The sequence below is a fragment of the Fopius arisanus genome, unplaced genomic scaffold (genome assembly GCF_000806365.1).
Source record: "Fopius arisanus strain USDA-PBARC FA_bdor unplaced genomic scaffold, ASM80636v1 scaffold00023, whole genome shotgun sequence".
Classification (NCBI taxonomy): Eukaryota; Metazoa; Arthropoda; class Insecta; order Hymenoptera; family Braconidae; genus Fopius; species Fopius arisanus.
The window spans coordinates 635,489-649,824 of record NW_011887762.1 but is presented as its reverse complement, the minus strand read 5'-3'; the positions used below and the strand labels follow the sequence as shown (position 1 = coordinate 649,824).

The 14,336-nt window shown below is 36.3% G+C and overlaps 1 protein-coding gene across 7 annotated transcripts in view; it reads right to left on the bottom strand.

Annotated features, from left to right (window-relative positions):
• LOC105264544 (LIM domain only protein 3) overlaps positions 1-14,336 on the bottom strand; it is a 117,651-nt gene that overhangs the window by 3,111 nt on the left and 100,204 nt on the right. For all 7 annotated transcript variants that reach the window (XM_011301480.1, XM_011301481.1, XM_011301482.1 and 4 more), the window contains 2 exons: positions 13,840-14,103; positions 4,523-4,772 (listed from right to left, as the gene is read on the bottom strand). In XM_011301480.1, coding sequence (XP_011299782.1) covers positions 4,523-4,772; positions 13,840-14,103 — 514 coding nt within the window. The remainder of the gene's footprint in view (positions 1-4,522; positions 4,773-13,839; positions 14,104-14,336) is intronic.

Below are 14,336 nucleotides of genomic sequence, written 5' to 3'. Positions count from 1 at the left end.
TGGACTACCTTCATTTTAGCATCTTGGCTCAACCTTGGATCGAGTTCGACGTCCAAGCTTGAACTAGCGTTACAAACCAAGGAATAACCAAGGTTGGTACAATCTTGAATTCCAAGCTTGAGCCAAGCTAGGTTAGGCTTGGTCCGAGCTTGGCCCAAGCTCGGACCAATGGTTAATCCCCACCTGGGCTGTACCATGCCGTATCATCACACTCTCCGGATTGCCTCTCCTTTCCCCTTCTCAAAAATTGATTCATAAAAAATATGAGCCTTGAGCGACATTCAACCATCGGCGAAGCTGATAGGGAATGCCGAGCGACGTATTGAATCGAATTTTTCTTTTTTATTGTCATCCGAATCGTAAATGTGGGGCAGTGTTAACGGTAATTGTCCACCACCAATTAAATCGAGAGAGTAGTTAACGATTAATTAATTATTGAAATGAATGAGAGGTCTATCAATCTTTCGCAGGAGATACTCGGCAGGAGCCTACCAATAGTCTCGCACGGCCTCTTCTAGAAGGTCTCTTGGAAGTATGGCTACATATACTGGCATTAAGCAGGACTCTTTCAGGGGCGCAGACTTTTTGACATAATTTTTCATCCCAAATAATTTAAACTGCCATCTTTGTAAATTTAATCGACCTCGGGACTGGAATTTAAAGAAATTTACAAAAATGGGAAATGAAAAAATAACCAAAAATATAATCGGGGCGTGCAAATCACTCTCGAGCTAATATCGGTAAAGGATACGAGAGAAGTAAGTTTTCGTCGCTTTTCCATTACTTATTGCGGAAGTGCAACTTTTACCGCGATGTTGTAGGAAAATGACAGTTGTTTGCTTCCGAATGGAAGCATTGCAATCGTCTAATCCCGATCGAAAAAAATCCAATTTTGCTTGGAAACGATGTAGAATGCTCTGCAATACCCGTTTTTGAGAAATCGTGATTTGTTTACAATTTTTTTTTTCTAAATATTTCAAAACCTAAGGAAGAAATTCAGTTTCTTTATATTTTATTTTTTTCGTCATGATAGGTTTTAATAGAATCAATCAAAAATTCCAAGGTGAACCCTGAAAGAAATAATAATTATTGTCACGTTTATGCTTTTGAAATAAAAATTATTGTTCGCTCTCTCACTCGCACAACGATTGAGCTATCAACGTCAAATTTGGACGAAATAGTCCTTTTATTCCTACAACGGATGGTATTGAAAATGAGCTTAATTGAAAAATTAGTTTCGGAAATATTGAATTTCGGATGTAAAATTAATATGTGGAATATCTCAAAATGGACAGGATCGAATTCGTTCTGTTTTATATGAAAATTTTCGTCTTGATATCCTCTATCGCAATCAATTAAACTGTATATCTTTGCCAATACATAGTTTGTGAAAAATTTAGATTTTTTCATTCTCCAGTTCAAATCGTTGTTCGTCCTTTTTACTATCAGAAATACTTTGAAATTATGTATTTTTTTCAATGTACAATGGACACCCTACATAACTAACCCATTAGTGATCTAGGAAATGGTAAAAACTTTCAGACGTATAGGTTTCCTTCAGAAATGGAAAAATTTATGACTATTCTGAAAAAAATATTTATGTCATTGCGGCCGGTAAAACGCGTTTCTAACCTCGCTCCGCTCGGATAAGAACGCGTTTTCGGCCACAATGACATAAAATAGCATCATAGCCACGGCGAAAAAAGTGATTCTGACTCATGCGCGTTATAATCCTCGTCTCCGACTCGGACTATACAGTCGCATTCGTCAGATTCCCTTTTTCCGTCCTAGGCGTAAAACATACTATTTTATGATGAAGAATTTAGTTTTATGAAGGTTCTTAGTGTGTCACTTAAAAAAAAATACATCCCATCATATTTTTTGACGATTTCATAAGTCGACTTCGAAAATTTAATTTTAGTTTTTTTCTTAGTGTTCAAAAATATCCTCTAATATTTATGAGGAAACAGTAACTATAATGTTGGGAAAAAAGTGGAATATATGAACAATTCAGCAATAGCCTTCAAGCTAAAGACATTGAATTCGATTTGACAGGGAAAAAAAGCGCAACATGAAACTTTCCAAAGTATTCGATGAAATTCAATATGTTTAAACAACATGAAGAGAAGAAAATTAAAATTGTTTAATTTTTCAAATATTGTATTAATTAAAATTTTCATTAAATAAAATTAATTAAACTCAATTGGAATGAGGATAATTAGAATTATAAAAAACTTTAATGTTTTTGTCTCTCCAGTATAGAGGAATCTGAATACAACACAATGATAATCGATTGTTTCACTTCGAAGAAACAATAATAAAATTGAAATTAAAAATTTCTAATGTCACAGATGAAAACATTTCTGGCTCAACATTACATAACAGCAAAATATCACAACAATAAGATCGCCGGACCACAATTTTTGCCAGTACAATCTAAAATTTTATAGGAGATCGGCAATTAGTCTACAAATTATCAATATATCTTTATTTCAAGCATATTGTAATATAAATTGAGGCCTCTCATTTTTAAAACAAAATAGAGCTGAAATCTCATTTTCTTCATTTTTAATTCAAATTTTCAATCTGATGCTGAAAATATTAGGTGGTATATGTCAAGCGCGCAGTTATAATGATGATATGGATAACAGATTAATTAAATTAGCGCATGAATTAATTAAAAAAGTTCATAATGGTGTTGGCATGTATTTTCACTAAAACAGCAACAACCATTGAAGTTTATAAATTTAATTTGCTACCTTTGAAGAAAAATTGAATAGCACGTAAGCAAGTCATTGATTACAATATAAAAATTAGCTGCTAATAAACTCTGACTTATTTTCTGTGGCAATCAGAATAATAATTAAGAATCAATTCCAAAAGTAATATTGAATGTGACAGGAAAAAGAGCATAAAGGAGGAGGCATCCACAACTCCACAGGAAAAAACTCTCGCGTTACTTGAATTGTCATTCCATACATTCAATACTATTACTGGGTATTTTTGATTGATAAAGCAATTATAATTGTTCACATGAATTTAAGTTAAATATTTTTTTTAGAAAAATAGAATAATTCAGCTTCCATAAGGTTACATAGCGTTTGTTCGGAACAAAGTCGATTAGGATCAAAACAGCTGAAATTATGCAATTTTCTGATATTTTTCAAATATTGAGTCTGCGGAAAATTTAATTTCCACATAGTGAAAATATTCTATTAAAAACAAAATTCCTAAATTTGATTATTCCAGAAGGGCTGCGACTCAGCGGAGCTATAGTGTCTTTATAATGGATGGTATTGAAGATGCCCATAATTGAATGATTTTTATGCAAAATGATTATGTGGATAACCTCAAAATTGACAGGACCAAATGAGTTTTTTTAATCTAAAAATTTTATTGTAATACATTTTTAATAGATACACCATTGAACATTCTTAATGGATCAAACCTAATAGGGAAAAACATACTGTAAGAACCATTCGAAAGCTCACCATCAATTTATTGACGGCAAAATGTTATCTTTCGTAACAAGGGCGGGAAAGTTATTTTTGGTGTGTAGGAAATTTATAGCGCGAGCTGAAGGCAATGTGGTATAATTCCACATGCCAAAAATAACTTTTTGCACGAGTTGCGAACAGTATTTTCTCCACAATGTGCGGGAAAATCACTTTTTTCTCAAGAGTAAGGAAAGTTACTTTTTGGTACATCGTTCGTGATGAAAAATATATATCCATGCATTTCAATAACTCATCCCCCGTCGCATAACTGCCGACGCCTGCTTTTTTTTTAAGTTACATACACAAAAATGACATACGATGACATTTCGTTTAAAAAATCGCATTTTACATTTTCGCAAACGTACTTTACGATTTGAGTTGAAACGTAACTGGCTTTGAAAATTGTCATACATGTGGGTTCCATAAACGCCATTTACTCTGTTACTCCAATAGTGAATTCGTTTCCGAAAACGTCAAATTAGTATAGTTCTTTAGCTTTTAGCTTTTAGCTTTCAACTCATGGGGTTATATCACTTGCCTGCGTTTCGTGCTATAAACCCCCACGAGCTAAAGAACACTTTGCTGCACTTGTATCGAACAATATATTTCATCACAATGTGTGGATTAAGTGACTTATAGGCATTTTTAGAACCGTCAACTGTGTCCATGAAGCTACTTTATTCGCACAGCGCAATGAAAATTATTTTGTTCTCTTTGTGCAACGAAATATTATATTTTTCCTAAAAAATGGTATTTTCCCTACTCTTATGATCCATTTTACTATAACGGAGAAATAGCCAAGAATGATTTTTTTATGAACGGGTTCGTCAAATTTCATTCTCATGTGCCCTCATGACTCTCAGATGGTGACAAGAAAAAACATATTTTTCTTTACATTTGGAAAATGTCTTGGAAATGACATTTTATTTCTCAATGACCTTTCGTGGAGTAAAATTTACGACGTAGTTATTATTCAACTTTTCTCTCCGTGCATGAAAGGAAAATGAAAAAAAACGGATACTTACATTGATATGATTATGTTGAATGGATTGTCCCATAGTCTGCGATGGATGCTGGTGCTGCATCTGATTATGCCCAGGATGAAGACCTTGTCCATTTCCAGGTGGCGTAGGTGTAGGTGGTAATTGTCTTTTGATATGCGCTAAAGATGCGGGTGGATGCAGCGCCATGTTCGCAAATACTAGTCTCTCCTCATAATCATATTCACAGAGAATTTTATTCTCACAAAGATAAAACCTATCCCCTACGCAGAATCTGCAACATGAGCAATAAAACGTTCCATTTACATGACTGGTGATAATCGTTCGGAGAAAAATCGTTAATTACATGAGGGCATTCGCCAGAATTGTTTGAGAAGATAAAAAACCGAGCGCCTAGAGGACATTTCCGAAGTGATAGCAATAGAGATGAGTGGAGGACTGATAATTACGGCCATCAGAGGAATGCCAATTAAATGGAAATTAAATGAAAGATAGAGCCAACTGGTGTTTGAAAGAAAAAATCACTTGTTTACTGAGAAAAATTTGAATTTCAAATGAAGTATGCGGTAGAAGAATATTTTCTGGCTAATTCCAATTATCTTGTGAGCAGGAATTTAATTATGAAGAACCAGTGAAGGCATGTATTTCTGATAAATTATAATTATCTTTCGTCATTATTATTATTATTAAATTTATTAATGAAGATATGATAGAAGTGCCTTTCGATTTGATTTTATTTTGTTGTGGACAATTAGTCTTCGGCGGTCAAAATTACTGCAAGCGCAAAATAATTATCATCCATTTTCCTCTGTTCAGTTAAAACCCTTCCCTCTCTCCGCAAAAAAAAAACTATTCACGCGTGGTAAAGCTTTGATCCAGCTTGGAAACACCAAACGTCGAGTGGTCTGGCACGAAACTGATATTCATAATCGCTGGGTTATGGAATGACGAAGTAGAGGGGTAAAATAGAATTATCACCATTTGCACCGCCGGTGTATGAACTCGTTCTCTGGGAATTTGGTTCATGACTGTGAGCCCGATTATACGGAATTGTCACCAGTGAGTGAATTCTCGGATACCTTTTGAATGCTGCTGTTAGATGATACGTATTTTCCACGATTTTACAGTATTTTTTTTCAATAACGGGATTGTTGTTTTATCAGGAAAGCATATGAGCGTTTTTTTTGTTTCAGGCAATGTATGGTTGTTGGAAAATTTCAAGTGGAATCGACAAACCATCGGAATTATCGCGGTGAATTATACTTTTGCTTTCAAATAGAAGCCTTGTGATCACTTCATTTTACGCATGAAATTTTTTTTCTTTGAATGACTAACTTCGGCCTTGAACGTCTTCATACAACTCTTTAATTAAGGCAGACGAATCTTTTAACTCGAAATTTCAAATTTTTCAAATCAAGACAACTGATTTTTTGTTATTAAATTTTGGATTAAAGAATGAATTTTTTTTAAATGTCTGAGTGACCAACAAGTTTTTCGATAAGTACTTATAAAAGAATTGTCAATATCATTCAACCAAGGTTTAATGGATTCAGTTCAGTGCTCTTTTGAGCGAGTTCGAAGTTGGGCACTATCGCTTTATTGATTTTCTGAATTTGCTACATTGTAATGTCGGTTTAATGTCGATGCAGTGTTCGCTTGATGTTGGCCCGAGGTCGGGCTAATGTTGGTCGAGTATCCGTGTAAGGTAGGCTCAAGATTGTTGAGAGTAAAGTTAATTCACAAATTAAACTGAATATTTCAACCAATTTAAATATTAAAAAAAGAATTCAGTTAAATAAACATTTTTTTTCTAGGAACTTGAAAATTGCGGGATTAAGATAATTTTTAATAAGAAGAATGATTCATCCAATCCTTTTGCTATTAATCGAGCTGCATTCGTATTTTTTTTAATCAATTCTTTAATATTTTATTAAATGCATAGCCATTCGGAAACAGATTGTTCATTTTTTTAACAAAAAAGATCATATATAAAATCATAAGAATATCCCACTTGTTCAGTCTCATATAGACATGAAAATTAATGATTACTGAAAAATTGAAAAAATGAAGTGATTCGTAGGCAAAAAATTTTACAGAATATGAAAATTCGAAGTTTCTTCATTTTTCATTCCGAATTTACGAGGTAGCTACGTAATTTTTATTGAATATTTCACTCCATATAAATTGCGCGCTGAAATATATATGACCAACGATATTAAAAGTGCGAATCACAAAAATTTATGAATTTATTTAATGCTTAAAAGGTACAGTCCACGAGTACCTACTACGTAGTTGGGAGACCAAGGTTTCAAGCCCCAACTAGTTTTTGTTCTCAAAATTTTAATTCTATAAATCCTTGAAAATGTTTTTCAATCACAATTACGATTTCCACACCATATTTAACGATTCAGCTCTTCGACTGTTTCCTCCCCGAAAAAATATATATGCTAAAGATATGTGAGGTTAGCGCCTAATCTCGTTTCTCGATATGCTTGTAGATGGCGCTAATGCGCAGGGTTGCCTTGGTTGCCAACAACTTTGAAACAAACGTTCTTTTCATTAGGACACTAGAGGTGAGAGTTCACTATATTAGACTAGAATAAGTACAGTTCTTTATATTAAATAATATACCTGCATATTGGAGGTGAATAATAATCCAAATATCGAAAACATGTATATATGGGCGTAATATATTTGTGCTCGGATGACCTTTATTTGCAAAAGTTGGAAAATTTGAAAAGAAAATGGTCAATTTGCAGAGTGCGTCGAAGCAGTCGGGGCACAGAGGGACCACGACAACATTGAAATATTAAGCCCGGGGTGACGGGAAGGAAATGACGCGAGTGGGACCAACCACTCTCTGCATGGAAAATTTCAATCTGGGCCGCCCACCCGCGCTCAGATAACTCGCCTGAATCTTTAACGAGGGTCCCCCGCTTTCCGTTCTTCTCTCCTCCCGCCAACCCTTTTACACTTTGCCGCATCACAGGAAACGTAGGAAGGTGTCAGAGTGAATTTCCGTGGTCAGGAAAACGACGCTGACAGGACAGATGGAAGTGCCGTTCTCCCAGTCCCGTTGACGATGAATAAATAATGAAAATAGCAGAGTCAGTGCAGCTGAGAGAGTGCCAATGGGTTTTGGAGTCTCCATTAGGACCACTTTACTACCTTAGTACATTTGGAATTGTCAAATAGACTAATTCGCCCTGGTGGATTGCATTTTCACCTATCAACGCTGATAGAAAAACATTGTTTCCGTCATACCTCCACGGAAAGTTCGATTTTATCAGATTTCTGTTGGCTCTAATGGTCCTCAAGATGGCATAACCTACATTCCTCCCGTTATTTAGGAAGAAAAATGAAAAAAAATTAATTAATAATTTATTAATTTGTCAATTTAATTTGAAGTCATATTACTCTCGAAAATTATCGTTTTAGAGAAAAAACCCCTTTTGGAAAGTTACTTTTAACATTTCAAGTAGAGAAGGCATAAGGTATCAGCATTGCTGGAGTTCTAATTTTATTTAATCAAAAACGTCACAAATGTTTATACAACTCTTTGAACAAAAAATGATAGAAACCCAAAAAAAATTAATCAGTTTCAATTTTACTAGTGAACAAAGTTTTTAATGTCCTTTAAACTAATTTTCATGAATTTGATGCAGTCTTGAAACTATGATTGAAATATCGCGGGTTTCCGACTAGAATATTACATTACGCAACAAGTACGTAAATTTCCATTAAAAAATCTACAACGCTCATGTTTCGTATACTATTTCATGTCATTGGGTCCGTAATCCGTGATTCTACTGAGTGAACCGGCTGAGTGGATGTCACACCAGGGTCGAATGTTGTATAAGTACTGGAGCCTGCTATCAGGCATGGTTGATTAGGTATACATACGGCCCACGTCTGACTTGCTAGCCTCCGACAATTGTCGTATTTGGCTTACGCCTTATGTACAAGTTTTTCCCGTTTTTCGACACATTTTTTTTTAATTTTTGCTATAGATAGCTCTTAAAATTCCCTCCAAAATGAGCACAACAAAAAACCAATCGTCACTTTCTGAGCTGAGATATGATTTTTTGAATTAACATGGGTTCAAATGCATTTCACCGTTTGTATTTAAAAAAAAAAAAAACCACTCGACATTTTTGAATGAAATTAACACAGAACGTAGAAATAGTGACCACCAATATACTGAAAAAAAAAGAAAGTGATCGTCAGTTTCGTAGTAGAACAATAAATTTTCAAACTAGCATTATTTCTCCCAGTGAGGGGAGCGCATGGGTTTGTTGCGCGCGACGCGACAACAACGCTTTTTGCTCGAGTGGCGCGAATCTATTTGGAATAGTCAATGACGAATCAAAGGGACGATTCATAAATAAAATAAATACATTGAGTGAGAAAGAGAGAGACATGAAAACAGAGACACGCTGCGCGCGGTTGCCACGATCGGCACCATTTAGCGTTAGCTGTGTGTAGATGTATCCATGCATGTACACCCGCAAAAGTTTATATTCTAACTCGTATTCTCCGCTTAGCGGAAGATCAACCCGGAGCGTAGTAAATTTTAAGCCTGACTCTCTCGCGACAACAGCCTTAAATGAGGCTGTCTGTCCCCGACATTCCCTGCGTGCTATGAACCTGGCCCTGGTTTGAATGAAGTAAGGCCTTCCAGTGTGCCGTATGTAATATATGTTCGGTCCTGATTCCTAAATAGGCCTACCGTTTCCCAGGATTTAGTCTACGCCTGTCAGATCCTGATCTTAGGAATTAACTATACCGGCTACCGTGGATCACGAATCTTGAACGAATGTAACTTAATATTATAAAAGCCATGGTATAGTAGCCACGCGGAGGGTGTGGGACCGGCAGTCATCCAAGCTGAGCCACGTTTAGTCGGATTAGTACTTGGATGAATGTCCGCATAGTACTTCTCGATGTGGGTCTACCGGCGTTAGGCACGCCTGCAGAGAACTACTGTGTTCACCGAGTCAGTGCGACTTACGAACACAGGAGAACCCCTGCATTATCGGCTGGCTGTATAACTAATGTCTTCCAGGGTTTCCCTCAGTAGAAGTCAAATGGGAGCAATAACCAAAGTCGGTTCATGGTACCGCAAAAACAGACAGAGAAGGGTACCAGAAGAGGCTCAAAGCCTTAAGAGGAGAGGTGCCTACAAAACCGTAATTGGTAGTAGGAAATGAGAGACATAACCATGTCAAGAAGAATTTCAAAAAAATTATAAAAACTTGAAATTAATGCAGCTCGGGTCAATATTGATAAGTATAATAATATTTCGGAAGATTAATAGTCAAGTCAATACGCAATAATTTATAAGTAAATATGTTAAAACATAAATTGCATATTGTATAGAACTATATAAACAATGAATCGTGAATAATCGATTGATATAGCTGTTAAGAAGCAATGCAGTCATGAATGTTAGAGCGACATACTAGGACACAAGAGACTCCAGCTATCAGTTAGTACACTGAGAAAAAAAAATGTCTTTTGCTAAGAATATTTACGAACCACAAGAGAATGTATTTTCTACCGACGTCGGTGGCTCAGTGGTTAGGTGTGAGCCTAGTGTGCTGAAAGTTGTAGGTTCCATTCAGGTGCGCTCAACCTGATGAGCGCGAGTTTGCTAATAGAGCAACCGCTTATACCGACATGGTTTTTCCTGTGGTTTCCCATGTCACTCCTATGTTCTATAGGAGAATGAATACGCTACAGTGTAGGACCCAAAAGCACATGCATAGGGTGGGATAGGGCCGATTAACCAAAACGGGAGGTAGAAAGGGCCGGAACATAGGAAGAAAACGCAAGACAATGCATTTGGCATTAGTAAATTTTATGGGAGTATTTGTATAGTGATTGCCAAATTTACTGAGAAGAAGGAGAAAATATATTTGACAAAAGAAATTTTTTTTTATCACTATAACTGGATGGATGGTTGAAGGAACGCTACCCGGAGTCATTTTTTATGCTTTTTATTAAATCCATGTTTATAAAATACGTAACTAATACGTGTGGAATACGTGTATAGACGGCCCTGCATCGATAATTATGATTTCTTACGCAATTAATCGCCAATTTTACAAGCTCCTATTGGACGGGTGCGGTCCCACAATAGGCGCGTTTGGCAGGTCGTGGCCTGAAATCCCCGTTATGGCCCTAATCTATCAAAGCGTTTCAGTTCAGATATGGACCGGGCGTGACTTGCCTCCCATTATTGAAACTGGACTTCTTTTGAACTAAAAATTTCATTTATTCTCCGTTTGAAAATTGAAATGTTTTATTGCGAAGCCCGAATGACTATTTGATAAAAGATTGGCTTTTTAATTCTTATTTCGTTACTTGGAGAGTTTTCCATCTAATTGAACTCTTGGAAATCGATCAAAAACCAGAATTATAACCAAGGCAAAGAATCAGGGAGAGAAGAGAGTCAGAAAAAAGTCAAAGTCCATCGGATTGGAGGCGATTTAACGAGTCGAGTGGAGTGCCAAAGAGATCGGTAGGGTTACTCTTTAATTGGAGCGACCGTTAAATTAGACCGGACGTCTTTTTAGGTGACTCCCCGTGGAGAGCTAATTGGATCGGTAAATCATCCGGTAACCAGACTGCCAAGAGCTCAGGGGAAGAGGGAGGTGGACTAGTGCCTAGGGAGGCTAGTGGCGCGAGGACCACCCCTTTATTCCGTGTTATTACAGTCTAAAGTTACCCCCCTGTGTAATTGTTACTGTTTAATTGTAAGGTCTATAGTTCTCCTCTTCACTCCTTTACCATTTTGCATTCATCTAAAAAACACTCGATTTCGAAATAATTTTTGACGAAAAAATACTCTATATTGATAGAATATTTATGATACTTTAATAATGTTTACTATGAGCCGATTCCGGCGAATGAATTTTTACTTTTAATTCTTTTCCGTCTAGAAACTTGTTTTGAAACTTCCAGAAATTGTTTGAGAATGTTGCTCCTCTGTTATAATCATTATAAAGGTTTCAATTTTTGTGGTGTTATGAATATATATTAAAAAAATTTGAGATATGTAGTGATGTGACGCTAAAAATCCCTTCCATGGAAAAGACAACAATCACAAGCAAAAACTCGCGGCATGTAGCATTGATGCTCTCTACCTATCGATTCGATCGATTGATTCTTGGAGACAGAATGTGAGTAATGGTCACCAAGAAAGACGTAACGGTACGTTATTTTTAGAAAAACGAGTGATGCGAGGGAAAAAAGTGTCTAGCGACAGTGAGAGAGAGGAGTGGAGCTGTAGCATTGTCGGAAATAGACAATGCGCGACGATAAAAACGTATAATTGATGCTCTTTTGTTCACATTGTTTGAGACGATGTACACGGCCAATGCCTCCCAAAAATCCACACATAACTGTTGTTGCTGCTGGATCTCCACTTATTTGTTTTTCACTATCATCGCTACAGGTTTTTCTTTCGAATCCCCGACTTTTTGTTAATAAGTGTGTATTGTTGCGAGGTCTAGGAACAGGTTTGGCTTTTTCAATTTTCACCCTGATCGTTTGATCAAAAATTACTGCAATTACTTCGCCCAATCAAATCTCGACCAATAAGAACATGGGATTTGATATCACGTGGTGGATATCACAGCGATAATTTTCAGAAATACTACGGCTATTGCTAATCAATAAATCACATGTTTTTTCATAAAATGTCAACATGAAACAAATGAAAAAATATTTAAAAAAAAACAAGACATTTGGGGAAATGAGTGAGAAAAAAGGCAATTGAAAATGGATTTTGAGGAATAATCCGGCGAATACCCCTCGTGCTTGAAAATTAATCGGATATTTCCCTCAAGTTAGTTGAAATACTTATATAGCAAATATACATAAAATTACCTGATATCAGGTAGTTTTTATAGATGTTATACGTATAAGTAGTCCAACTTCTGTCCGTCATACCCATGATTTTTCTCTCATCATTAATTATCATTTGGAATAATATAAAAAATAAGGTAGACTATTTATAGTACTTAGTCGATCCTGACTAGTGAATGAATAATATTTATAGGCAACAGCATTGATTGTTCATTGTAGGAAAATTGAAGATACAATGCCACAGTCAGCCTTAACTGATAGTAGCTTTACAAATTCAATGGAAACAAGGTCAATAGACAATCACGAAAATGACGATTTGTGAAATATAAATCATAATAGTTTTGTAAAATTTTTATTTATGACTATTACTATTTTTTAACAATTGGAAACAACTTCGTGACGATGAAATAACTGGCAAAATATTATTATTATACTATTCCACCCCCGAAAAAATTATCATGGAAATTATGTTCAAGTAATTGTAATTAGCGTTTACCTTTTTCTTTGGCCAATATTTAATATTCTTTGTCAACAAATTGAATTCCTCAAAGGAGCGTATTTAAAAAATCGTCTCAACTTTGCTTGGACAATGCTCAAGGGAAATTATAAGGAATAATAAAAAAAATATTCATGGCATAAACATGAGATTAGAAGTGGAGTGGAGAGATTGAAGGACAATAATTCAAGAAATGAAATGCGGATAAAGGTGAATTGAAGTGAGAGAGAGGGAGAAAAAGGCAATCTCGTTGGGGGCAATTCGATACAAAAATGTCAGCAGTATCCGGATAATTATATAACTGGTGGTGGACGGGCATAGCTGGGGAGTTTAGGGATGAGAAGTCCCGGGGCAAAGACGAGCACACGCGAATACTGTGGAGTGGAGTGGGTTGGAGTGGGTTGGAGTGAGTTGGATGGGGATGGAGGGTGATTTCCCAACTGGCCTGTAAAGCAACCCCCGGAGTGGACTCTGTGTCTCGCGACCAGTTTCGTGTCTTTCTCGATGGCTTATGGAAGCCGCCTTCTGCCCTCCACGACTAGACGTCGAGGAAGAAGCCCCTTTAACAATTTCTCAGACAATTTCTTCGCATTAAAATGCAGATTCACATTTTCGAGGGCTCAATTGTCCTGGATTGCATGAGAAAACATTTACCTGGAATTTTCCAACGAATCATCTTGATAGACAAGTTTATTTTTTCTTGTTTCTCGCCGAAAATTCATGACATTTTTGTTTCTCTCATAGGTCTTGACCACACGGTATGGCTCAATCAAGTCTCAACAACCCTCCAGAGACTCCAATCCTTAACAACCCCAGAATTAACAACAACAGCCACGTATCACCCAGAATGATCTACTTTTACGGTTAGTGCGGGTATTGTGTGGTAATGGTAAGGGGCAGTTAGGGGATAAATATTGACTCCCTGATGGTCAATCAAAGTTTCTCCATGGATTAATGGAAATTATTTACTTACCGGTGATTGCACTGCTGACAGGCGAAACACTCCAAATGGTAGACGTTTGTACGTGCTCTCATTACCATCTCGAAGGCTGGTATTATTTTGGAACAGGCTGCACAATAGCCTGTATTACCAAACAGTCTTAGGTAGTCTCTCTTACAGAGAATGAGGTTGGCCTTTTGGTAGAGTGTTGAGCCTACTTCTCCTAATCGGCAGTCACAGCAGCCGCATTTCAGACAGTCCTCATGCCAGTATAAATCCAAGGCCTTTAGCAGGTACCTAAATCATTTATTTTCATTAACTCAAATTCAATATAATTTCGTTGAAGCGGCTAACTTCAGAAATTATAATACCACTTGTTGTAATTATTTGGAAATTCTGACAATCATTGTATCATTGCAAAATCACACCGACAAACTTGTTGCATTTAGTCAGAAAATTAATTGGATAACTGTAAGCGAGAACTTTTGAATTCTCTAGTGAAATGCTAAAATGAGACCAGTTAACTTCCC